At 37.4% G+C, this 26,106-nt stretch overlaps 1 protein-coding gene across 1 annotated transcript; it reads right to left on the reverse strand.

The window, feature by feature from the left end:
• Positions 1-1,623: 1,623 nt before the first annotated feature.
• Positions 1,624-23,170, reverse strand: LOC114469887 (T-box transcription factor TBX5-like). Its single transcript, XM_028457776.1, has 9 exons — positions 22,854-23,170; positions 22,239-22,391; positions 20,929-21,023; positions 19,974-20,093; positions 17,518-17,665; positions 14,142-14,294; positions 7,458-7,549; positions 5,303-5,556; positions 1,624-2,419 (listed from the first exon to the last, which is right to left on the reverse strand). The coding sequence occupies exons 2-9, from the start codon at positions 22,383-22,385 to the stop codon at positions 1,854-1,856; spliced, it is 1,575 nt and encodes a 524-aa protein (XP_028313577.1). The 5' UTR covers positions 22,386-22,391; positions 22,854-23,170; the 3' UTR covers positions 1,624-1,853.
• Positions 23,171-26,106: the final 2,936 nt, after the last annotated feature.

Genomic DNA, 26,106 nt, shown 5'->3' on the forward strand with positions numbered 1-26,106 from the left:
CGACAATATTTATTCCACAAAAAGGGATAATTTACTCACAAAGGTTGAAATTGCCTAAGAGATTCCTGATCTAATATTAATATCAGATATCAGTCTGATATGAGCAAACAAAATAAGTAGCTGATTACATAGGCCTACATCTAAAACCTCTGCTACATTTGTTATTGTTGTTTTTTAATGTATTTATTTAGGTCTATACATTTATTTCAAATGTATTTGTAAATTGTAGAATTTTCTTATGTTTAAGGTTAGAAAAAAAATATCAGGCTCAAATCACTGCAATCATGACCAAAAACATGCCGATGTGCCAGAAAACCTTATATGAAATTGTGTTAAAAAAAAAGTTAATATCAGCACTCGGATCAATGAGTAACTTTAGTCCAAGCTTTCGGTCTGACTCAAAGCATGCGTGACGATCCAAGTGTGCAGATCCGTTTACGTTTAAGGTTAAAATATATGTCAATTAGAGGTCAAATTGGCTTGAAAACAGTCCTAACCCGTCCGATTCCAAATTAAGGTAATTCTTTAAAGCTTGAACCAGTAACAGCTCGACATGATTCAAATCTATGCTCTCACACAGTGCAAGAATGAGCCGTTCTTATAGGTTTTTTTTTTAAATATAATGTATTCATTTTCCAGAAGCCAGCCTTGGATTCACATCCTCAGCATCCATGTGTGCATCATTTGGGTCACACTGGCATCAATAGTGGATGAATGAATGAAATACAGAGTTTAAAAAGTGTTAGTTATCGCCCCCAGCAGCTTTAACATTCCAGGACAACTCTTCAAACTGCACAAATCACACTTTTCACAATTATATTACAAAATGATATAACATGTAGTCCATTTCCCATCCAGCATCCCTTAAAGCAGTGGTTCTCAACCTTTTCAGCACATGATCCCCAAAATAAAGGCTCCAGACACCGGGGACCCCCACTGCTGAAGGTTGTTGAACACAGACATGAACATTGAAGAACAGTCATGTGGAGACAGGACCATCTATAAGGGGGAATAAAGGGGAGAGATTTTTGGAGCCCATCCATAAAGTCAGCAAAATGATGGTCCATTGTTCTATGAATCTGTGATAACCACATTTATTTATTCATCTGAATGATATCCACTGTTAAACAGGAAGTTTAGTATTATTTGGGCCACAGTATACAGTATAGTCATCTTAAAGATGGAAATCTGTGTTTTATTAAGAAATAAAATGGGATAAAAGTGACCAAAAATGGTGGAAAATGTGGTGATATGGTATTTTAAAAATCCCACAAATTGGTTAAAAGTAGTAAATTAGAGAAAAAGTGGTAAAAAGGGTTTGAAGTGTCAATATTGGCTTAAAAGTGACAGAAATGGGGAGAGGGGGCATTGGCAGGAACAATTAGTTTAAACTGGCAAATAATGGGCATGACAAACCGTGAATGTGGTTAAATTGGCAAAAAACAAGCACGAAATATGGTGAAAAGAGGTTAAAAGTGACAATAATGGGTCAATATATGCAACATTAGGTGGGAGAAGTGGTGGAAAGGGTTTATAAGTGCCTAAAATGTCTTGAAAATTTAAAAACAAATGTGCAGAAAAGGCATCGAAATTTAATGGAGAAGTGGGAGAAATGGGAGTAATGTAGCAAAAATACATTAAAAGGTTAAAATATGGCATGTTTTGTAAAGTTGCAGAAAAAAGGTTTAAAAAAAGGCTCAAATCGTTCTGAAAATATCCCTCGTTTCTTGAAAGCATCTGGCGACCCCCTCCCAGAGTCTAACAACTAGAAATGGGTACCTGAGCCCAAGGTTGAGAACCACCACTGCCTTAAAGGGGCAGAGAGTGGGAATGTAGTCAGTCCTCTGGTGGGGTTACGACGCTGCACTCCACTCTGGTAAACCACACCTGATGAGTGTGTGTGTCTCTAGTGTGTGGTACAGAGGTGGGGACAGAGTGGGGGTGTAACATGGAAACTCTCTGAGAGGGGGGCTGAGGTGCCTGCTGTGGGAGCTCTCAGGGGGTGACACGGTGCTCTGACTGTGGTACGGATCCATACGGGAGCTGGGACGGCTGATGGCGCTGAGTCTGGAGCCCTGAGGGCTGGAGCTGTAGGGAGGGTGGGGGGCGTAATGTGTGTAGGGCTCCATGGGGGCTACAGCCGTGGGCAGCGGGCAGTTATACGACCATGTTGGACAGTTGAGTTCATCAATACGAGACTCGGAGCCTGCAAACATGCACGCCTGACGCTGTCCCATGTCAGAGACAAAGGTGGACTCTGTGAGACCCAGAGCAGGGTTGGAGGGACCAGGTGGCGGTGGAGGAGGAGGAGGGGGGTACGAGGAGGTGGGATAGTACAGTTCACCCTCCATTGGTGAGCCAGCTTGAAAGGCTTTCTTGTACGGATGCTGGTGGTTTCCTGGAGAGCAGTTCTGCTCTGCTGCATAGAAACAAAGATTCACATTAATCCCAAATGCAAACTCATGACAAGCAAAAATGCAACAATAAGCTCAAGGAAAAAAAAAAATACTATACAGGGAAAAAACACAGGAAATCCAAAATGGAAAGTATAGCTGTAATGGTCTGGGTCTGGCATGTTAGGCACGAATCGAAATATTACATGAACCACAATCTTCAACATCAATAAATATCCTCTCATCTCATTGAGCCACTTAGTACTTAAAAATGTGATGTGTCATTTACAAATGTAGCCAGTCACCTGTGTGCAAGGCAGCAGCTGTTAGCGTTTAAAGGCAGATTTCAAATTATAAATACAAATTACCAAAAAAACACAAATTGTATCTAGACAGCATAAATGTTGATGGTGATTTGTTTTGAACAAGGATTCATTGGCTCCATAAGGTAAACAAAAAAAAAAAATAGAAAAAAAACATTTAAAAAAGCTAATTTTTGCATTGACTTCATTTGTGTTGTAAAAAAGGGGTGAAAAAAAATCAGTTTGAGATCAAATTTGGATATTTTCCAAGTATCTACGATGACTCTAAAATTGTGTCTTGTTTTTTTAATGAACATTGAAAATCTATTTAGCAAGAATTTGCAAGTACAGTGTATGTTTACAGTCAAACATTTTAATGCACTGTATGTTGCATTATTTATGAATCCATAATCTGTGTGCATGCTTTCTATTGGACAGTCTGAAGATGAGCTGTAACACGTTTATGGTTTTCGAAAAAACACAACGATGGACTTTATAATTTACAAGAGGTTTAAATGTACAAATCTTTCTTCAGTGTTGGGGCTACATCCTGGTGAAAGTTACAAATCTGTAGAACATATGGTTGATTGGTTGTGAATTTTCAAATTTTTAGAGGCTTAATGTAGCGCCACCTTTAGGACTATTGTCTTGTTTTTGCAGCTTAGGTCATCTGGTATGGGACTGGACCTTTGAGCTAAATTTGGTGTTTTTTTATGAATGGGAAGTATTAATTTCTTTGGAAGAAGAAAGAACATGCAGAATAACAATTTTCCTGGTAGCTTATGTTGCCTAGCCACTAATGATCTAAAACCTAAAGACCTAAAAACTAGCAAATTAAACATTTTGATATGTAAAGATCAAAAAGTTAAACACCAAAAATCTAAATCCCTACGAGTCTGATAAAAAAAAAAAAAAAAAAAAAAAGAATTGTTGTATTGCAGTACTTTCACATCTTTGATACAGCCAAATAAAATGGAAGGTTTCCTTTGAAGCTACAGATTGTTAACTTTGTCTGCTAGATGGATTCTCCTGGTGTTCACAAACACCAGAATCCATCTTGTACCATTCCCGCCTTTGCCTTTCGAATTTGAAATAAAACGGTTCGAACCAATCATGACGCAGGGTTGTGGTTTAGGGCGGGATATCGGCGTGTGACAAAGGCAGAAGCGCCAAAGCAAAACTGGCCCATGCTATTAGCATAGCTCCGAACCAAAATAGAAAGTCGACGCAGGAGGATGGTCAACGTGCACTTAACTCGCATACTCATCTTGCAAAAATGGCAAAAGTCACTAAATGACAATGACCTCAGCATTACTATCCCAAAAGAAAGTTTTTCTCGAGCGAAGCCTTGTTGTTGTTGTAGCGTCTCTGCGTCACATGCCAATGACATTTGTTACCGTGTGATTAGCTAAAACAAATCATGGTGGACAGGTGCTTCACCCATTCTGTTCATGTCCCTCCCTGGTTCCGAAAGGATTCTCCAGATCGATGTTGAGAACTCAAATTAGAGGGAGGGCTACACTTCAATCTGGCTCTTACCAGGTTAACAGATTCCAGCCAAAGTAACGTGTTTACATACATTTGATAATTCAGTTACTATTGGATTAAGCCATTCTTTTGGTTTTCTCAAGCTGCATGTTAACACACGTAGCATGAATGTGACACTGATTGAAGCTGCCTCATGGTTTTGCACAAATAATGGTTTTAATCACATTTGAGTCATTGGCTTTGTTGGAAATGTAACACTGTGCTATACACTACAAATTAAATGAGTATATACTGTCTGCTATATACTACAAGTATGATGAGGATGATGAGCGTTCCCACTAAAGTATATTTCTTTCTTAAGATGCATTTGAAACCTACAATGACAAAAACCTGAAGCACACTGAGGCTAAATATCTGTCGATTCTCCACCTTTGAAAGTTCTGAAAACATTTAAGTGAGAAAGTGACAAAGTCGAATATCATCATGAGCTCATTTGATTCATTACACTCATGGAAAACACATTTCATTCCGACATGAGACCCTCCATTGTGCTACTAAAAATACTTCCTGTTAACTTCAAAACAAGAGCCTTTTTTCCCAAAAGTGTTCAAATGGTAAATGGACTTGATTTATATATCGCTTTATCACCACACTGAAGCAGTCTCAAAGCGCTTTACATATCAGCTCCTTCACCCAATCACTCTCACATTCACACACCAGTGGGACAGGACTGCCATGCAAGGCGCTAGTCGACCACTGGGAGCAACTTAGGGTTCAGTGTCTTGCCCAAGGACACTTCGAGACAGTCAGGTACTGGGATCGAACCCCCAACCTCTCGATCAGAAGACGACCCTCTACCACGGTCGCCCCAAAGACTCATGGAAGGAAAGAAAAGATGCATTTGTTTTTTTGTTTTAGCTTGAAGCCGGTCCCAGGATGATTTTACATTCCGCTCACAATGCATCATGATACGATGGAGTATGACTAGTGTGCCCACCTTGCATACTTCAAAAGTGTCCCCATAAAGTACACATCTGGGTATTTCTCATGTACTTAGTATGAGTAGTACATTAGTATGACATTCCTAACACAAACATTGATCTGGTGTACTGAACACACCTTTTCTCTTGGAGCAGTGATACACTTGCGTCTGTTGTCCAGCTTGCAGGTTTGAGTGGGAAAGGGTGTAGTGTGAGGATGGGCCACTCATCAGCTCCTGTGGGCTCCTTCTGCTCGAGCTGGTCTCAGAGTCATAAGGTGAGCAGATGGCCTCGGGGGAACCACGGAGACGCCGACCCTCTCCAGTGAAGGGGCTTCCTGTGGTGCAGGTTCTCTGACGGACGGTGCTTCGAGGAACCACCGGGTAATCCTTTCTGGAACAGGACAAGGAGAGAGAGTTGGGTTCACAGTGGACCGCAGGTGCTCAGGTACGTTACTCAGATGAATTGTGCTCTAGTTTAGGGTTTCTCAACCTTGGGGTCACAAAACACTAGGAGAGGGTCGCCAGATGCCATCAAGAGATTTCTGAACAATTTGAGCCCATTTTTGCTCATTTTTACCCTTTTTCTGCATCTACACCAAACTTTCCATGTATTTTAACTTGTTTTGTGTTAGGGTTGTTAAGTTGGACCCATAAACAAACACAACACCCAAAGTGTGGGTCAACGTGAATTTATTTAACAAAAAGTGTCCTCTTGGCTTGGCTTGATCCTGGGAGTGGCTCCAGAGCAGGCTCAGGTACTAGAGGAATAAAAGTCCAGAATCAAAAATAAAACTTGGCAAAAGGCATAGACTTCAGGATCTCTCTAGAGCAGAAGTACCGCAGCATAGACAGAACAATCCAACGATGAGTGGAGGTGAGTCTGAGGCTTTTGTATTGCAGTGATGAGTAATTGGAACCAGGTGTGCCTGCTCGGAGTCCACGCCCCACCAGGACCAAGCCTAAAAGAAAAACAAAGAGCCACAAGAGGGAGACAAAAACAGGCACATATGGCCAAAAACAAAACAGTTTTGATCACTTTTTCCTGCCATATTTTTGCTCCTTTTAATACATTTTTGCTACATTACTCCCATTTCTGCCACTTCTCCATCAAATTCAATGCCTTTTCTGCACATTTTTTTTTTCTCCCTTTCAAGACATTTTGGGCATTTATAAACCCTTTCCACCACTTTTCCACCTAATGTCACATATGTTGACCCATTATTGTATCTTTTAACCTCTATTCACCATATGTCATGCTTATTTTGGCCAATTTAACCACATCCATGATTTGTCATGCCCATTATTTGCCAGTTCAAACAAATTGTTCCTATTTTTTGGCTGTTATTGACACTTTGAACCCTTTTACCACATTTTCTGTCCATTTTTGGCCACTCAATTTGTAACTTTTAACCAATTTCAGTGGTTTTTGAAATACCACATTTTCCACCATTTTTGGTCACTTTCAACCCATTTTATTTCTGATTAAAAAACAGATTTACATCTTTAAGATGACTATACTGTATACCATGGCGCACATAATACTAAACTTCCTGGATAACATTGGATATTATTCAGATGAATAAATAAATGTGGTTATCACAGATTCATAGAACAATAGACCATCATTTTGCTGATGTGGAATGGCCCCAAAAAGCTCTCCCCTTGATTCCCCCTTATAGATGACCCTGTCTCCACATGACTGCTCTTCAATGTTCAGGTCTGTGTTCAACCACCTTCAGGTACAGTGGGGGTCCTTTATTTTCTGGGTCGCGGGCTAAAAAGGTTGAGAACCACTGCTCTAGTTTTCCTACTCTGTCCATTCAGCTGTGATATCTCTGCACTCAGTGCCCTCAGATTGAACCCTCGTGTGCAATGTAGACGACAGCAAGCTGCATGTTGTTCATGACTCCTGCAGAAATAGTGACACACTCTCAGACATACACACATATGCAGTCAGTGCTGCAGTGAGATAATTCCCCCGCTCTAAAAATAAACATCCATTTGTTTTGCCTTTGGTAACAGGCTCTACCATTGGTTCACTAAATCTGTGATCGGCCTACCACAGCCTAACTGGGACAGAGACTAGTTCTGCACGCAAACGGACACCACGCATGCAGGGACTTTAGTTGATCAATAGTGACAGCTCCATTAACCATACGTATTTATTAGCTTGTGTGTGGAGTGTGTGTGTTCTGGATTTGTATCACAACCTCCTGGTGACAGAGGCTCACGTCTCCTCATATCATAGGCTCTCTAAAGTGGCCGTCCAGAGGTGGAGGGTTCTCTGCTCACCCTTGTAGCTTAGCCATGCGGTGCAGTTCATTGTCATCGCTCCCTCTGAAGCCCTTGGCAAAAGGATTGTTCTCGATCTTCAGCTGTGTAATCTGAGGGGAAAAAAACACGGTTGGGGTCAATTACATTTTTTTATTACAATTATTCATGTTCAATTACAACCTAATTATGATTAAGATGACTGGCATTTTTTCCCAATTACAAATAAAATTGCAATTATTATTTACCCCTAAAAGTAAATTACAAGTACATTCTAATTTAATAAAGTTCAATTACAATTAATCACAATTACTGAGCCTATTAAATGAGCCCATGCATATCTCAAAACCTTGCACATAAATGTCACTACGCCAGTGACGTGCCGTCAGGGTAGGCAAGGTAGGCAGTGCCTACCCAAGGGTGAATTGATATTTTGATTATTTAATTATAAATTATTTATTTTTCCATTTCCAATTGCCTACAGTACCTATAAGTTTGAAAGTGTCCGAATGTTGTGCGTTTCATATCCCAAATTACTAAACAGCGTTATTTCCTGGAACCGCTGCACAGTCTTTTTTTTTTTTTTTTTTAGCTCCGCTGTAAGGCAGAGGGAGGCCACGCCCCCTCCCAATGGCACGTCGCTCCTCTGCCTCCGTTCCCATTGCGTGATTTTACGTGTTTGCGCATGCGCAGTCAGGTCCCCAATATGACATCCATTTACGTGCAAAGGCAGCTAACTGAGCTATGCTAAATGCTATACGTAAATTCACAGCACATTAGTGAATAGATGACACGTGACTGCTGCTGCTACGTTCTTTAACTAGTGGGCGGGACAACACTACAGTGTGGATGACAGCGCTAGAGATGATAGAGAAACTTTGTTTTGAGGAAAAACGACAGCTTTTAAACGATGGGAGACCAACACCTGAGTTACCAGACCTTCAGCAAAGATAAGGTCAGAAAATGTTTCATACTTTCTACAGTGAATGGAACAAAAGGAAGGATTGACTTTGTGGATGCTCCTCACTGAGGCTGTTCTAAGTTTTCATTTTTTCTGTGTTTCTGTGTTTCCAACACAAACAGTGGATGTGCTGTCGTGTTATGAGATATATGTTGTTGGAGAGTATGGAGGCTATATTAAATAATTGTTTATGTTTCTTTAATGGTGTTTATGATGTTGGTTTTGTTAGATGGCTAAATGCTTGTTCATGTGGATCTTATTGGGTTTTTTCTTTCTTATTATGAATTTTATATTTTGATAAGCGCATTGAGATGACTTTGTTGGAAATAGCTTTATACAAATAAAATTGATTTTAATTGAATTAACACTTGACAGCAGAAACATATGAAATTGTCATTGGTGGTCTCGATTTGCAACGTGCCTACCCAGCCCTAGTGGTCACGGCACGTCACTGGTCTGACTCACAATCACAATAGCTGCTTAAATAGCCATCTGTTTTACTGTAATGTGCAGTTTTTTGGCTGAAAACAATAACAAGAGTGTGTGGATGGCAAACTGTGTGGAGTCAGCTTCTGCCTACGCATGAATATGCATAATGTTGCGTTCACACCAAACGCGGTTTCTGCGGGACCGTTCGCGTCTGTCGCGCGAAACCTTCCGCAGGATTAACAGGATCAAAAAATGTTTCCCTATTAGCTTCATATTCGCGTCTGAAGCGAAGCTCCGCCCACCAGACTCCCAAAAGGCGATAACCAGGCTCTGTTTGTTTCCACCATCAACTATGGAGGACCTCCGTCAATTCACTGCTCCTTACCCTCGGAAGGGGAAGAAACATCGGCTTTCCTTGCTTCACCAGGTTAACAAGCGCCACATCCAACTCGGTGAGCTTCACTACCTACTTCAGGAGCTACACCTGGATGATGACTGCTTCCAGCGGTACCTGTGGATGACCAGCGCCCGATTCGACGACCTGCTGGGTCGGATTGGACCACGGATGTCCCGGCAGGATACCAACTACCGGAGCTCCGTCTCTGCAGCCGAACGACTGTCTGTCTGTCTCGGGTAAGTTTCATAAGAAACCGAAGATGCCATGATTCATCAGACACATCTCTCAAATACACAATAAAGATAGATACTATATTAATCCCAAGGGAATTTAAAAGCAGAATTATTAAAATTATTGTTTTCTCGAGATACCTATTCTGGGAGATAAGGCCTGCTTTATTTTTGTCTTTATCATAAATATATTACTATTAAAATAAAAGTTAATCATTATAATAAATTATTTACAATTATTTTTTGTCCTCTGGAGACCTATTCTGGAAGATGAGGCTTGTTTCATTAATATTTATTGTTTTTAACTCTTATTAATAAATCATGATTTATTTACTACTGTTAATTATAGTCATCTGGCAACACATTCTGGGAGATAAGGCCCGTTCTCTCTCTAATCTCTCCACCTTTTATGCACACGTACACACACCCACATTATATATATCTGATTATCAATGATCTGAGCTTTTCTGTGTTGTTCACTGTGCAGGTATCTGGCCATAGGTGACTCCTTCAGGACCACAGCTAACAGCTATGGATGAGAGGTCTTCACATCGTACTTCTCTGCAGGAGCCGTTCCATGGCTAGACATATTGCACCAGCACACCCAAAACGACTATTTTAAGAGCCAACCACCTACCTCTATAGAGCAAACTTCCTACTGTATTAACATGTGTATAATAAATATGGAAGAATGGGGGGAGAAACATCTGTCAGCTTCATTTTTAACCCGAAAGAAATAATCCAAGAAACCTCACCTCTGGAATTAATTTAAGGCTTTAAAGGTCTCACAAAGAATCAACATGAGGAAACTATATATTCTTGTATGAACAAAATATATAACCTTGACGTGGTGTACACATTGCTGTTAATATGCATTGATAGACAGGACTGCCATGCAAGGCGCTAGTCGACCACTGGGAGCAAGTTAGGGCTCAGTGTCTTGCCCAAGGACACTTCGACACATAGTCAGGTACTGGGATCGAACCCCCAACCTCTCGATCAGAAGACGACCCTCTACCACCTGAGCCACGGTCGCCCATGGTGGTCACACACCGCTACGACTGCTCAGAATGTCACATTTCAGAGGCTAAAACTCTAGAAAACAGGCGAGTTTGGGAAAATATTCCTCAAATACTATGTTGTTGGGGTTCTTAGAACAAATGGAGATGGGTGAAAAATAGCATAATGCTGCACCATTAAAGCTGATATCTGGAGTTTCTGTATATGTATATACAGTAAGTATAATGTATATAATTTCCGCCTTCGTCCTATAGACCCCTATACAAATGGAAACGAGCGCCGTGATCATCCAACCAATAGGCTTTGACTTCCTGTAGTGGATACTGTCAATCAAAGGGAATGCGGAACTGTGCGCAAAGCCGCGCGTCCCAACAGCAAAGAGGTAAATATGATTTTGGCTCTAACCTGACCCATAGACCGATATCAATGTGATACGATGCACGCGCAGAAAAGTAGAGGCGTGGCTTCTGGTAAATTGGCAGAGGCAGTAGGAGGAAGTGAGGCTGTTTAGGGCGGGACATCAAGACTCTCAGAAGTTTCTCATCAGCTTTAATGTTAATTAATTACATTATATTAAAGTAGAACTAAGTAACTTGCGCTTAGCGCTCCCCCTAAAGGTCCACTGTGGTTTTCTGGCCAGGGACAGCAGGGGGAGATGAAAGACCCCCCAATCACCCCATAAACACTTGTGTTACCCTCACAGGGACTATGAGATGAATTTATTAAGGTAAAAAAGTTACTTAGTTCTGCTTTAAGAATTGTATTTTTTCAAATCAATTTGGGAAACTGTAATGAAAAAAATGTTAACACTAGGGGGGAAATACTCCCCCTGAAAACACAACACATGGGTGGCACGCTCGTTTTGGAAAGTTTTAGCGACTGATTCAATGGTTCACTAATAGTCAAAGTCGCTGCAGATGTTACAGCTGCATCACTGCAGCAGTGCACGGCCAACATTCCTCAGCCGCTGACGTTTGGGATGGGGGGGGCGGACGGCGTTCCAGCCAGCTGACACTGAATAAACTGTTTAACCAAACAGTCGCCAAGTTTAAGGATTTCAGGACAAAGCTTTTAGAGGTCCCGAGCTGTCGAGCTTTGAAGTCCTCCAACTTTTCTCAGTGATGTCACAGGAGATAAACTTTCCCAATTTGAGCGATTTCATTTGGCTGAGGACCAAGACAGCCAAACAGCAGGCGAGTGGAGCGAACGTCCACCTCAGCACGGATCCAAACAAACTTTGAAGTGTTGAAAACACAGAGAGCTGCAACCATGAGGTGGCCATCTTAAGAGCTGCATGCTTTCACCACAACAAACTCAGGTCATTCTGTATCTTAACAACTAAACTATTTCTTTGTAATCTTCATGTTGAGAACACGTTGTTTACACCAGGTGTTCTCAACCTTGAGGTCAGAACCTGATTTGGGGTTGCGAGACACTGGGAGGGGGTCGCCAGATGCCTTCAAGAAACTAAGAATATTTTCTTGACAACTTGAGCCCATTTTTGCTTATGTTTAGCCTTTTTCTGCAACTCCACCAAACTTGCCACATTTTAACCTATAGTTCATCATTTTTTCTTGCCATATTTTTGCTCCTTTAATGCATTTTTTCTACATTACTCCCATTTCTGCCACTTCTCCATTTAATTTCAATGCCTTTTCTGCACATTTTTTTCACCCTTTCAAGACATTTTGGGCACTTATAAACCCTTTCCACTACTTTTTCCACCTAATGTTGCATATGTTGACCCATTATTGTATCTTTGAACCTGTTTTCATCAAATTTCATGCCTATTTTTGCCAATTTAATCACATTTAAGATTTGTCATGCCCATTATTTGCCTGTTTAAACTAATTGTTTCAATACAATACACTTTGAGCCTTTTTACCACTTTTTCTATGCATTTTTGGCCACTCTAATTTGCAACTTTGAACCAATTTCTGTGGTTTTTGAAATCCCATTTTGGGTCACCTTTAAGATGACTATATACTATGGTGCAAATACATGACTGTTATTCAATGTTCATGTCTATGTTCAACCACCTTCAGGTACATTGGGGTCCACGTCTCTGGCACCATTTTTTTGTGGGTCGCAGGCTGAAAAGGTTGAGAACCACCAGCTGCTTTACACAATAATATAAGTAAATTAACCTTTACATTATATCTTAAAAAACAGCCACTTCTATAATAATAAAAACAAGTGCACAAACCTCTTCCATGCACCAAATATTTGCCAGATGTTGGCAGTTTTATGGATCAGTTATCCTGATCGTGGTACTGGGATCATTCATAGTTTAAAGGCAGTAGGTCCAAATGTATGGCACTGGGCACCTTCATTTTGTTTTCTGAAATGTTGCAATCAAATCCAAATCTGATCCGAATGACACACGGTGGAATTATTGAAGAAAAAAAAACAAATAAAACAGAGTCAAATATAATAAAGATCAAATATGAACCGAGATATGTTATTATTGAGATAGATTATCATAGATTTTTTTTTTTTTTTTTTTTGTTTTTTTACCAAAGATGAGAGATGGTGATTTTTCCATTTTTCAAACTGATCCAGAATCACTAGATTGATCAAGATTTCCTCCCAAAATGTAATAAAATCTTCCATGAGGTCTATCTTTGGTTAACATCCGTTTAGTGCTTTTGGTGTAATCTTGCTAACAGACAAACAAATAAATATTTAAACCTTTATTTAACTGGAAAATATAATTAAGATTAAGAATCTCTTTTTCAAGGGGCAATAAACCATTACATAATACCTGTTCTATTATTATTATTAATATTATTGTGGTCGTTGTTTTATTTGGCTGTAAACAAAGTAACGCATATTCCACAACTCCACATTATTAATTGTTTTTTTTAGCTAAATTTAAAAGTTTTTTCTAAACAAATTCATTTTTGCTGCAAAGATACACATTAGTGAAAACGCCCACTGCTTTATTTCTAACATAATACTGTTAATCACAAGGCGATATAAAGCACAGTGTTCAGGGCATGTTTATGTATTGATTTGTGGAGAAACTTTTAAACTAAAGTGAAGCTTTACTCATGAAAACCTAATTAGCCGAGGGGCTCAGAGCTCAGCAATTTGTCTTTTTTAGTGGCTACAAAGAGAACTGGATCAGCCAAGATCAAGAGAAAGAAACAGGTCATAGGCCACACACACACACACACACACACACACACACACACAGAGCGAGAGAGACAGAAGGGTCACATTTTAAGATTGCATGCTGAACCACGAGACGTACGTTCATTTAAACAAAGACATGAATTCACTTTTTGGATGTGAAAAGACAAACAGTTCACATTATTGTCATGTTTGCTTGTGTGTGTGTGTGTGTGTGTGTGTGTGTGTGTCTCTGTCTATGTGTGTTTGTGTGTGTGGCGGTTTATGTGCGTGTTTCTGGCGTGTAACCAAAGGCAGAACTTGCTTGTATCTAGTAATCGGTCACAAATTTGACAGCAGAAAAGATTTAATTTGCAAACATTGGACTTTGAGATTAATTTCCATAATTGTTAGAATAATTGTCGCCCATAGGTTCAACAGTAGTAAAACGCTCCACATGTCCAACAACAGAGGATGTTCAAACATTGTTAAAGTTGTCTCTGTTATACTCTGTGACCTTGTTGTGCTATTGTCATGTGTGTGCAGAGGCCTACCTTGTGGTTCTGATAGGACGTTACCCCAATAAAGGCGGTCTCGGGGAAGACGTGAGTGCAGAACGCTGTGTTTTTGGAGCCGAAGCCGTTGTTCTCGTCGGCCTTGACGATATGGAGACGTGGCTGGTATTTGTGCATGGAGTTGAGTATTATCTGCAGCGAGGGGGGAGATTGAGAGGGTGAGACTGACACATAACTCTCATGTTTCCACAAACCCAGATGCTGGGTCGCATGGTCTCCTGAGTCCAGGTGCAGATTAGGGCCTGATACTTTGATTTCTAGATTTACTGCAGCTGACTTTTGGGACAGAGAGGAAAGGTTTACATATTACAGAATCAGACTGTTATAGGTTGGGGGGGGACATCTGGTATTTATTTGAATTCTTGCATTCAAAATATATCTTGCACTGTAAATACAAGATCTATTTTATGAAAATGGGGGAAAAACAATGTAACCCTCCTATTATCCTTCCAATGGCCTAGTGGTTAAGGACGCTGGACTTGCAATTGGGGAGTAGCCGGTTCAAGCCTCACCTGGGCCATCACTGTGGGATGTTGAGCAAGTCCCTTAACCTCGAACTGCTCCCCAGGTGCCACAAAATGGCTGCCCCACTGCTCCTCAGGGATGGGTTAAATGCAGAGGACAAGTTCCGTTGATGTGATAACATTACATGGCCAATTAAATCTTAATCTTTTTTTAATCTTTATATTTCATTAATTTTGCGACCAATTTTTTATTTTATTTTGGGGAATAATTTGGAGGGAAAATTATAGGATTTTGGATATTAACATAAGATTCAAAATGACAGCAATCATGTGATATAAGTGTGGGAAAACTGTAGGACCTGGTTGGAAAATGTGCAGTTTTGTTGAATTTGTGTAATTGGAGTTACAGTATCGAGATATATGAATTAGTGATTTACACAATGAGTTGTTTTTTTCTTCATTTTTGTTATTTTTACTTTCTCCTGCCAGCCAAACTGGGAGTTTTAAAGGGCCGGATTTGGCCTTGAGTTTGACACATGCTTTAAAGTTCAGAATTTTAAAAATTCACAATAAATCAACCTACAGTATATGTGCTACAGATTTGCAGCTTTCACCAAATTGTGGTTCCAACACTAAAGAAACCTTTGTACATTTAAACCTATCGCAGATTATGAAATAATCACAAATTAATCCCAAACTGCAAGATGTATTAAACCATATCTCCTTCCACAATTTTTGCTCAATTGACACCAAACTTGCTACAGCTCATTTTCAGATTGTCCTACACAAATAATCCACATAGTTTTTTTGTTTATCAAAAAGCCTACAGTGCATTAAAATGTTTGAGTGTGAACCGTAATGTAAACATATACATGCAAACTCTTGCTAAATACATTTTTATGTTGATTTTTATTTTTTATTACACAATTTTAGTCATTTTATAGGATTGTTGGGATTTTACCAGCATTTAGAATAATTTGAGTCGATGCAAAAATGAAATTTTTTCCACTTATGGAGTCAAAAATGTATTAATGCTGTCTAGATATTATTTGTGTATTTTTAAAATGCATTTATTTTTCTTTTGTCTTGATAACTGAATTTTTTGACAGCTGTTTGAAATGTGGCTTTTGGCCTAAAATGGTCTGACCCTGACCACTGACAGATCAAAACCTAGTTTTAGAAAAATTCATTCTAAAGAACAGGAAACAAGTTCAAGTCCCTGATCCAGAGTTTTGGTTTCGTGTTTTTACGCGCACACGCGGGATCGCGCACGTTGTTTCATCCAGTTCTGTGTGAATGTGTGTGACGTGTCAGCTGGTGACGCGCGTGGATAAATGGGATCATATATAAAGTCATTAAAAAACATGGCCTCTGATTAAACAGGCCTGCATTGATGGCCTTTGTGTTCATGAATTAAAGCCATTAAACACATTAAGCACTGAGTGATGGCATCCGCGTGACACTGTGCACGTAAAGGCGCATGTGCTTTTTTAATTATTTTTTTTATTATATGTGCAGTCTTTCAACATTGAACTAATATTCATTCATGTTATCCCTACTGCTATTAGGCTCTTATTTTAAATTGCATCCACTTAGTTAAACAAATTGCAGGATAAAAAATACAAATAAAAGAAGAAGAAAACACAATCTGTATTTAAAAACTAGAAATCATACAATCAGTAAAACAGGAATAAAAGCCTAAATATTTTATGTAGCCTATTTTTAAACTAAGTAGCTTCTTGCCTGTATTGCTACTTACATATATTTTTAAATTATTATTAAATATAAAAATATCAAAGTATTAATAATGATTTGTTAATAACTAAATGTATTATTCTAACAAACAGTAGTTCAATCATTTGCATTGGTGAGGGGGGTATAAATGAAAATGATAGATTTGTGAAGTACAAAAACAATCAAGATTAAAAAAAACAAAAAAAAAAACGTTGGACCCTCATGTTGGCAAAATAGAACAGTATAGAATAGAATAGAATAGAATAGAATAGAACAGTATAGAATAGAATAGAATAGAACAGTATAGAATAGAATAGAATAGAATAGAATAGAATAGAACAGTATAGAATAGAATAGAATAGAACAGTATAGAATAGAATAGAATAGAATAGAATAGAATAGAACAGTATAGAATAGAATAGAATAGAACAGTATAGAATAGAATAGAATAGAATAGAATAGAATAGAATAGAATAGAATAGAACAGTATAGAATAGAATAGAATAGAATAGAATAGAATAGAATAGCTTTATTGATCCACAGAAGGGAATTTCACGCATTGCAGCAACACATTTTTATACAATAACAAAGAGCAGACAGTAAGAGTAAAAGTAAATAAAGAATAAATAAATACCAACATAGGATTACAGTGAAAAAAAGTGCGAATTGTAGGACAGACATAAATAAGAAGAAAAAAAACACAATAATGTCCAAATGACAATTTAAGAAATTTGGTTGGGGGTATAATAATGTGAAGATATACACAATTATCAATATATGTTCTGAAAATCTAAAATATTTTTCCAACTTAAAACGTGCCACCAGTGTTCAGCAAACGATGAGCTGTTTTAAGAAGTGAAAAAGGCAGCATTAACTTCTCCACATTGTTTGATAACTTCTTAAACTTCATTCTAAAATGATTTCCCAACGAAGCAGTTTATTTTGGCCTATGGGAATTTAAACTGTGATGTGTGGGAGACTTTTTGTCTTCCAAACGAGCTCAATGTTTATGTCTAAAAATACAATCCTGACATTTAAAGGTCAAAAAGTGGTTTGAAAGTGAAGGAAACGTTCTGGTGTTTTTGTGCATGGCAGAAAGTCATGGTCTACAACATGATGTGAGTGAGTAGAAAACACATGCACACGCACGCACTCACATGTCCAAAGGGGTCCAGGTGGTTGTTGGTGAGTTTGAGCTTCTGGAAGGAGACCAGCTGTCGGCTCCAGTGCGACCCGGTGGCCGGAGAGTCCGGGTGGACGTACAGTCTACCGGGCATAGCGGGCTCTGCCTTCCCGGTAACCGACCTACATCAGAGCAGAGCAGGGCCACAATAAATATGAGTTAAAACACTTTTTGTCTACATTATGTTCCTATAACCAAGCTTTCTATGGACGTAGATTTGTGTCTTTAATATTCAATAAAAAGAAGATTTTTTTTTTTTTTATAAATCAAACACTTTTTTTCTTTGAAAAATTTTAGTGATTTTATTTTTAATTTTTTTCTTGATTGAAAAGTTTTTGGGGTTTTTTTTGTGTTTTTTATTGTATAATAAAATTGAATAATATTGAATTGAATAATAAAAAACACAAATCTACCTTCATAGCTTTCTCTTTCAATCCTTCAACCCAGTGTTTTTCAACCCCGGGATCATGACCCCATGTCGCCTGAAATTTAAATGGGGTCACCTGGAATGTGTTCAAATATAATCACTGATTAAATCTACGTTTTTTTTTTTTCTTCCCAAAATTAAAACACAACACAATCTTAAAAACTGTATTCTTCTTTTACTTTCTCAAATATAAATCTAGTTCAAATAATAATAATAATAATATATAATAATGTATTTTATTTGACATTTATTTATATAAAATGCAGTATAAAAAGAAAGAAACAAACAATATAAAAATATTTGAGCATCAGTCACTGTGCACTAATCGTTACACATTTGTAACACACATGATAAAAAATTAATTAGTAAAGAAAAAAACGTTATTTGGGGTCGCCATTAATTTGTGATATTAAAATAAGGGTTAAAACATTAGGAACCACTGCTTCCACCTTTAGGGTCGCATTGTTTTATTACTGGAGGCCAAATAAAGACCACAAACCTGTTATTGTCTTAAATCAAAATGAAAACATGGCAGGACGTCGTGAATATACATTGTATTTTTTATTTCCCCAACCCTAAAACTGTAAACTGCGATTCTAACACGTTGTAGGATAAATTGTATTTTCAATTTCATTTTACAGAAAAAATAAAACGTAAACAGAAACGATGATCACATGTTAATGTATTTAAATCACCTGTTTCAGCTCTCCCATCTTTGTTTGTTTCAAATTGTAGCGCTATATATATGACTTATTATTATTATTATTATTATTATTATTATTATTATTATTATTATTATTATTATTATTATTATTATTATTATTATTATTATTATTATTATCCTCTTTGTAAAGGCCATTATTCAGTGTCATACACACACACACACTAATCCGGTCTGTCCGTCCTGTGAACCCGTCTCCCTGTGATGTAACCGGGGGGCAGACACCGCGGTAAACCCGGGGTAACTAGGCCATCCGGGCCGAGGAGGAGCGACCTTTGCCTCATGTTTTATTCATAACAGCCACGACTTCCATGGATGCATCACATCAGGAGGAAAGAAAAACATGCTACGAATAGATTGATCCCATTAGTGACGCAGTCTTTTATTATTATTATAGGCTTATTATTAAAAATCAATGTGATCCGATCAGTGAAAGTAATTCTATAAGTGGTGAACCAGAGCTGTACCCTGCTGCAACATGTGTTATTTTGTCATTGGATCGTAGACAGAGGTGAAAGTAACGGATTACAAGTACTCACGTTACTGTAATTGAGTTCCTTTTATATTGTACGTTTTTGATTATGTTTCTAAATCAGTACTTGTTAAGTACGTTTTAATATAAGTAATTTATTACATTTCTACACCCAACCATTACTGAGTAAATTATTATTTTTAGTTTTAAAATGATCAACAGACATTGTGAAACTACAAAAAATATAAATAACCAGACAACAATCAAATGCATCAGATCATAGCCGACCAATCAGATTAAACGTAATGCACCGCACCAAATTAAAAAAGCATTGAATGCTGGTTATTTTCTCAGTTTTAGATTTCATAAATGTAACTTGACTTAGAGCCTGATCATTTTTTAATTTTTTTAATTGAATTCATCGGCATTATTCTATTTTTTCTATTTTTAGTTTTAGTTTTTTTTTTTTTTTTTAAATAATTGTACATTTTGACAAACCTTTTATTTTATACAGATGCCTTTGTGGAAAATAAATTATGTTCCAATTGTGGTTGATTTGGTCTCTTCCTTTATAAGTTTATACATCAGATGTTTACTGTATGTAAGGGAACCATGGCAAGATTTATTACCAAAAATAAACATGGGAGGTGAAAGTAACTTGTAACTTGTACTTTGAGCACTATTTAATTAAGATACTTTTTACTTGAACTTGAGTATTTTATGTATGACTTACTTTTTTCAGGTACTTGAGCACAATTTCAATAATTTCTACTTATATATCAGATACACCTCAGATATAAACACACTAACCATTTATTATCTGCAAACTTGTAGCGGTGGTCGTCAGCAGGCACGATGTCCATCAACAGAATGTATTTGGTTTTGGGGTTTAGTCCCAAAACCTTCACTTTGTAGCTGGGGAACATCCTCCTGCAGAGGAAACAACAAATCAATACATATGTTTAAGTTCTGCTTAGACTTTAAACAATTTTAATTCTGGCAAATTCCTTTTGTCTTTTTTTTTTTTGTATAATTATTCCCAAAAAATGTTGAATTATCATTATTTAAAAAAAAAAAAAATGTTGAACATCAAAGCAATCAGCAGACGCCTCTGAAGAAGCCTGGCAGTTGACGGTCAAAACATGTCCAGAGATAAAAGCAAATTTCCTGGAAAAAAAAAAAATTGTCTGAATAAAAGAGACTTTTACATGTTATATAAATATTTTTTATTTAGTTTAGGTCACAGATTTTTTTTTTTTTTTGTTTTGTTTTACTAAAATCTAATTTACTTTTAATCCAGATTTAGTCAGTCTGTGACAGATATAGTCGACTAAAATATAAACCCAGTTTATGCTTCTGTTTAAAAAAAAACAGATTAAATTAAAAAAGATTAAATTAGCATTGATCAACCTGATATTGGATGGTAATAATGTTTGTAAACACACACACACACACACACACACACGATCACATGAATTCTAATTGGATTTCGTTCCATGTGATGAAATCTTGAGTTTTTATTACAAAAGTATCAATATATTTTGATATAATTTTCATTCACATGCTTTTTTTTAAATTAGTCATATCTGGTTATTGTTACTTTAGTTACTATGATGAAAATCTTCAGTCAATATAATAAACACTGACTTTAAACTATAAATTACAGCCTCTGCATTTAACTTTTAGATAGAATCCACATAATAGAACCTTTACTGACAAACAAAGATTGTGTTTATACAGTTTAAAGATTTTAAAAGTAATATACCGTCCAGCTTTGGTGATGATCATCTCAGTTCCCACTTCATCAAACCTGGTCCAAAGTTCTCTGTCGTGAAGGAAAACCTTGATTCCTTCCATTCCCTGCAGCAAAACACAAATCAATAATGTTCATATACTGTAATAGTGAGAACAGAACAATCCTTCACATTGATTCAAGACATTAAAACAATAATACAAAGTGATTATTTTAGTGATGAGGTTATATATTCACTTGTGTTTGTATTTTAATGCTATAATTGTTGTGTTTTTCACAGTAAAATGTGATTATTTTAGTGATAAGGTTGTTCACTCGAGTTTGATTATATTTTTACAATAAAATTATGTGTTTTTCACAATAAAATGTGATTATTTTTGTGATGAGGTTATTCACTTGTGTTTGTATGTAATTTTATGATATAATGTGGTGTTTTTCACAATAAAATGTAATTATTTTAGTGATTAAGTTATTCACTCATGTTTGGTTGTATTTTATGATGCAATGTTTTATATTTCATAACAAAATGTGATTATTTTAGGGATGCGATTATTCACTTGTGTTTGTATTTTTATGATAAAATTATGTGTTTTTCAAAGTAAAATGTGATTATTTTAGTGATGGTTATTCACTTTTGTTTGTAATTTTATGATATAATGTGTTTTTCACAATAAAATGTGATTATTTGAGTGATTAAGTTATTCACTTGTGTTTGTTTGCATTTTATGATGCAATGTTTTATATTTCATAGTAAAATGTGATTATTTTAGTGACGAGGTTATTCACTCCTGTTAGTTTGTATTTTTACGATACAATGTTGTGTTTTTCACAATAAAATGTGATTATTTTTTTTAGTGACGAGGTTATATATTCACTCATATTTGTTTGTATTTTTATGACATAATGTTGTGTTTTTCCACATTAAAATGAGATTATTTTAGTGATGAGGTTGTTCACACGTTTTTATGATAAAATGATGTGTTTTTCACAATAAAATGTGATTATTTTTGTGATGAGGTTGTTCACTCGAGTTTAATCATATTTTTATGATAAAATTATGTGTTTTTCAGAATAAAATGTCATTTTAGAGATGAAGTTGTTCACTCGTGTTGGTTTGTATTTTAATGATATAATAATGTGTTTTTCACAATAAAATGTCATTTTAGAGATGAAGTTGTTCACTCGTGTTGGTTTGTATTTTAATGATATAATAATGTGTTTTTCACAATAAAATGTGATTATTTTAGTGATGATGTTGTTCACACGTGTTTGTTGTATGTTAATGATATAATATTGTGTTTTTCGTGCAGTTGTGATGGTACCTGTTGACTGCACTCAGCCTGCGGTGGTGATGCTGGTGGTGCGTTCAGGGTGAAGCTGGGGTTCTTCTCTTTCTCCTTAGAGGAGTCCATACAGTCAGAGTCTGGTCGTCCTGCAGCGAGCCCAAACTGGTCTCCTCCGTTAGCCATTTCCCACTGACACACACACAGAAGACACACAGGTCAGCGTGTGTGTATGTGCACGTGTATATGTATTGTTGCATTAAACACGGGAATTAAAAAAAAGAAAAACGGGCAAAATGTTAAATGTTAATTATTTCAGAATAAAGGGCAAATTATTAGGCATTGTAAACAATGTTGCTCTTATTATACGGAAACAATAGGCTACACGCACGCGCACGCACACACGGGGCCCTGTATGATCCTTCATGTATAAAACCACAAACCTCACATTTGTGCAAGCTGGCCAATACTGAGTGAGATTTAGATGATCGATGCGCGCGCTGAACGGATCTGATCACCGGATCAATACATTCATCCAAGAACAATTAATCAGCATGAACTTGAACTTCAGCATTGATTTTGAACGAGAGACAATAATAGACAATGTGCACATATGAATCGTGCGTGTGCGTGTGTTGTAAAGGGCCTGATCACCTCAAACGCGCTCCTCTGCTCCCCGTGCACGGAGCGCGCTCATCCTCGCGCGCCGCTCCGTGTTTCCACAGCGATGCTGGAATAAATCACAGTCCGATCAGCAGCTCACAGGCTCGAGCTCCGGATCGCCCTCGGAGCCATTCGGTCATCTCCGCCTCGTACCCTCGCGCTTGTATCCGCGCGTCCGTCTCTCCAGCCCGGAGCGGTCCTCCTCCAGCGCACCGGGCACTGCGATCCGGGTCACGGCTGCAGCGACGCGTCCCTGAGCGTGTGCGTGCGTGTGTGTGTGTGTGTGTGCGTCCCCTCCGCGCACAGACGGTGCGTTATCATCGGTGGCAGCTCCGATCTGAACCCCGCACACCAGGGTCCGTCATCACTAATGGAGGCGAGTCTCACATGGTCTCACATGGTCCGCCCCTGCGCTCCCATAGGTCTGTGCGAGCCTCACACACACACGCACGAACATGCACGCATGCATGCATGCATGCACACATAAAAGGCATGTAAACACACCCATGTAATCTGAACGTAAAAATCAAATTAGATTTTATGTTGGAAAATGAGTCATTTCAACATTATATAGTTATAGTTTTCACTCCAATATTAAAAGCGACAATATCCAAGTAATAAGTAATCAGTCGAGGATCTTTGCTTAAATTTATAGATTTTGTGACCGATTTCTATTTAACTAAGGAATATATTTTGTAATGATTTGAGGGGGAAAAAAATCATTTTAAAAGAATTTTGAGTTTTTTCTCAACAATTTCACATTAAAATCTACTGCAATCACATGATATAAGCACCAGCTATATGTGAGTCCCTATAGCTGCAAATATTGAGTTTCATTCACACAATGGTTTATGTTTTCTCTGTCATTTTTACTTTTTCCTGCGGGCCAAATTGGATGCTCCAACGGACCAGATTTGGCCCCTGGGCCATGGGTTCAACACGTTTGATGTAGAGAATATTTTATTGTTTTTGTTTAACGTTGTTTTTTATTCTTTGATTAATCATCACGTTCAGGGGTGTCAAAGTCATTTTAGTTCAGGGGCCAAATATAGACCAGTTTGATCTCAAGTGGGCCACATATTTTAGATGGAAAATAAAAGAACAACATTAACATTATTGTGCCCTAGTTTTCAATATCAGTTCAATTCACTTTAAAAATTCTTGATTTTATCACTGATTTTTGTGTATTTTAGAGGAATTTTGTGGAATTGTTTGTACGAAATTGCAAGATTTGTGGAAAAACTGAGTTCTTTCCACAATTTGCAAATAAAAACTACTGCATTCGTGTGATATAAACAAAGGAAAGATGCAAGACCCTAAATAAAATATTGTAGAGTTGCTGATTTTGAGACATCATGTGGATTATTTGGTCATTTACACAATAATTCATGTCATTTCTTACTTTCTCCTGCATGCGGGCCGAATTGGATGCTGTGGGCCAGATTTGGTCCCCGGGTCTTGGGTTTGACGTAACAAATATCACTTCTGCTACATGTGTGAAAATATCTTGTCATGTACAAACATGCAGCATCTACAATACAAACCGAAGCATTATTGTGGCTTTCTCCTCATTTTGTAGCTTTTGTTTTTTTTTGAAGCACACTGAGTTATTATTATTATTAATAATGTTGATCTTTCAGGGACTTGCTCTTATCATTAAAAGTTATTGACACTTTTTGCTTATATTTAAATATATGAAGTAGCTACTGTCTGAGGACTCTCCATGCAGCACACAGCGCACAGATACATGAGTGTGTGCGCTCCAGGGGCCGCTTGGTGCAGTAAAAAAAACGCACACACACCCACACACACTTAGATATTTTTTTTTTGTTTTCATCTCATCATAACGTGATGTGGATTTGGTGAATTTCCAACATAACAAACCACCCACTGCTCTGGATCTTTTTATGGATTCAGGCCCTCAGCGTTATTGGCCTGACGCGCGCACGCACGCATAACTTTGACTGGATTACAGTAGATCCTGATCACCAGCGGCATTATATAGAGGAGAGTCCAAGAGGTCAGCAGCAGGTCAGAGAGACGCCCCCCCCCCCCCCCCCCCCCCCAGCCTCTTTAAGGTCAATGAATTATCCATCAGCCTCTATGATGGATGATACATCCAACATTAACCATCAGGCTTATGATGGATGATATAAATAAAGCATGTCTGCAGCATGTGGATAATAATGACAGGACAATTATATTACAATGCATCTCATCCCACTTCATTTTACCCTCCGCATCGCCCTGAGGAATCACGTTTTTCACACAATAAAACAGTGTTTTTTCAACCTTGGGGCCGTGACCCATTTTGGGGTCGCTTGGACTGTGTTTAAAAAAAATGACTTAATCACAAATATATTTGAAATTGTTCTTAATTATTCTTCAATTTTAATTGTTATGCTGCAATGAAGTGGAACACAAAGCATCATGGGAACATTTTGAAATCAAGTTAAAGGCACTTTTTCTAAAACAGTCTGTTTCTCAAACTGGGGTACGCAATGCTGGCAATACAGGGGCTACTTGAGAGAGAGAAATTGGAAAATTAACAAATGAATGTGGGGTTTAATAATGTTTGTAATTAAATATGATAATCATCATAACGATAATGGAAATGATTTTGATTAGAACATGAACTTAAAATACAAGAGTGAAGAAATTATTTTAAAAAAAAAAACAATATAATGAATCTGTTCAGGAGGCACTAAATACTGTTTTTTTTCCACTTATTTACAAAATAAGATTCTTTAAAATATGTGTTATGACTCATTTATTCCATCATTATACTATAGCTGTTTGCAAAATGTTGTAGTCGGACAAAGGGGGCACTTCAGAAATAAGAGAGAGGAGGTACTTCAGCTAAAAAAGTTTGAGAAACACTGTTGAGAGGGAATTTTAAAACTATATTATTGTTGATTTAATGTCCTTATTGATTTTTAAACTGTTGAATGTTTTCTGTTGCACTTTTTAATGACGTAAAGAAACATTGAAATGCGCTACAAATACATTTACCTTCATGGCCTTCAAATAATTATGAAACTCACTTTTTAACGATTTTATTCTATACTTTAAATTTCTCAAATATACATCCAGTTGAAATAAAATACAGTATAAAGAGAAGGAGAAAGAGAAAAGGGAAGATATAGAAGTATAAGAGGTTAAAAAAAACAGTATAAAAATACCAAAGCTTGTCACTTTGTGCACTAATCCTCTACTCTGTATTTGTTACACAATATAACAAACG

Source organism: Gouania willdenowi, chromosome 9 (assembly GCF_900634775.1).
Source record: "Gouania willdenowi chromosome 9, fGouWil2.1, whole genome shotgun sequence".
NCBI lineage: Eukaryota > Metazoa > Chordata > Actinopteri > Blenniiformes > Gobiesocidae > Gouania > Gouania willdenowi.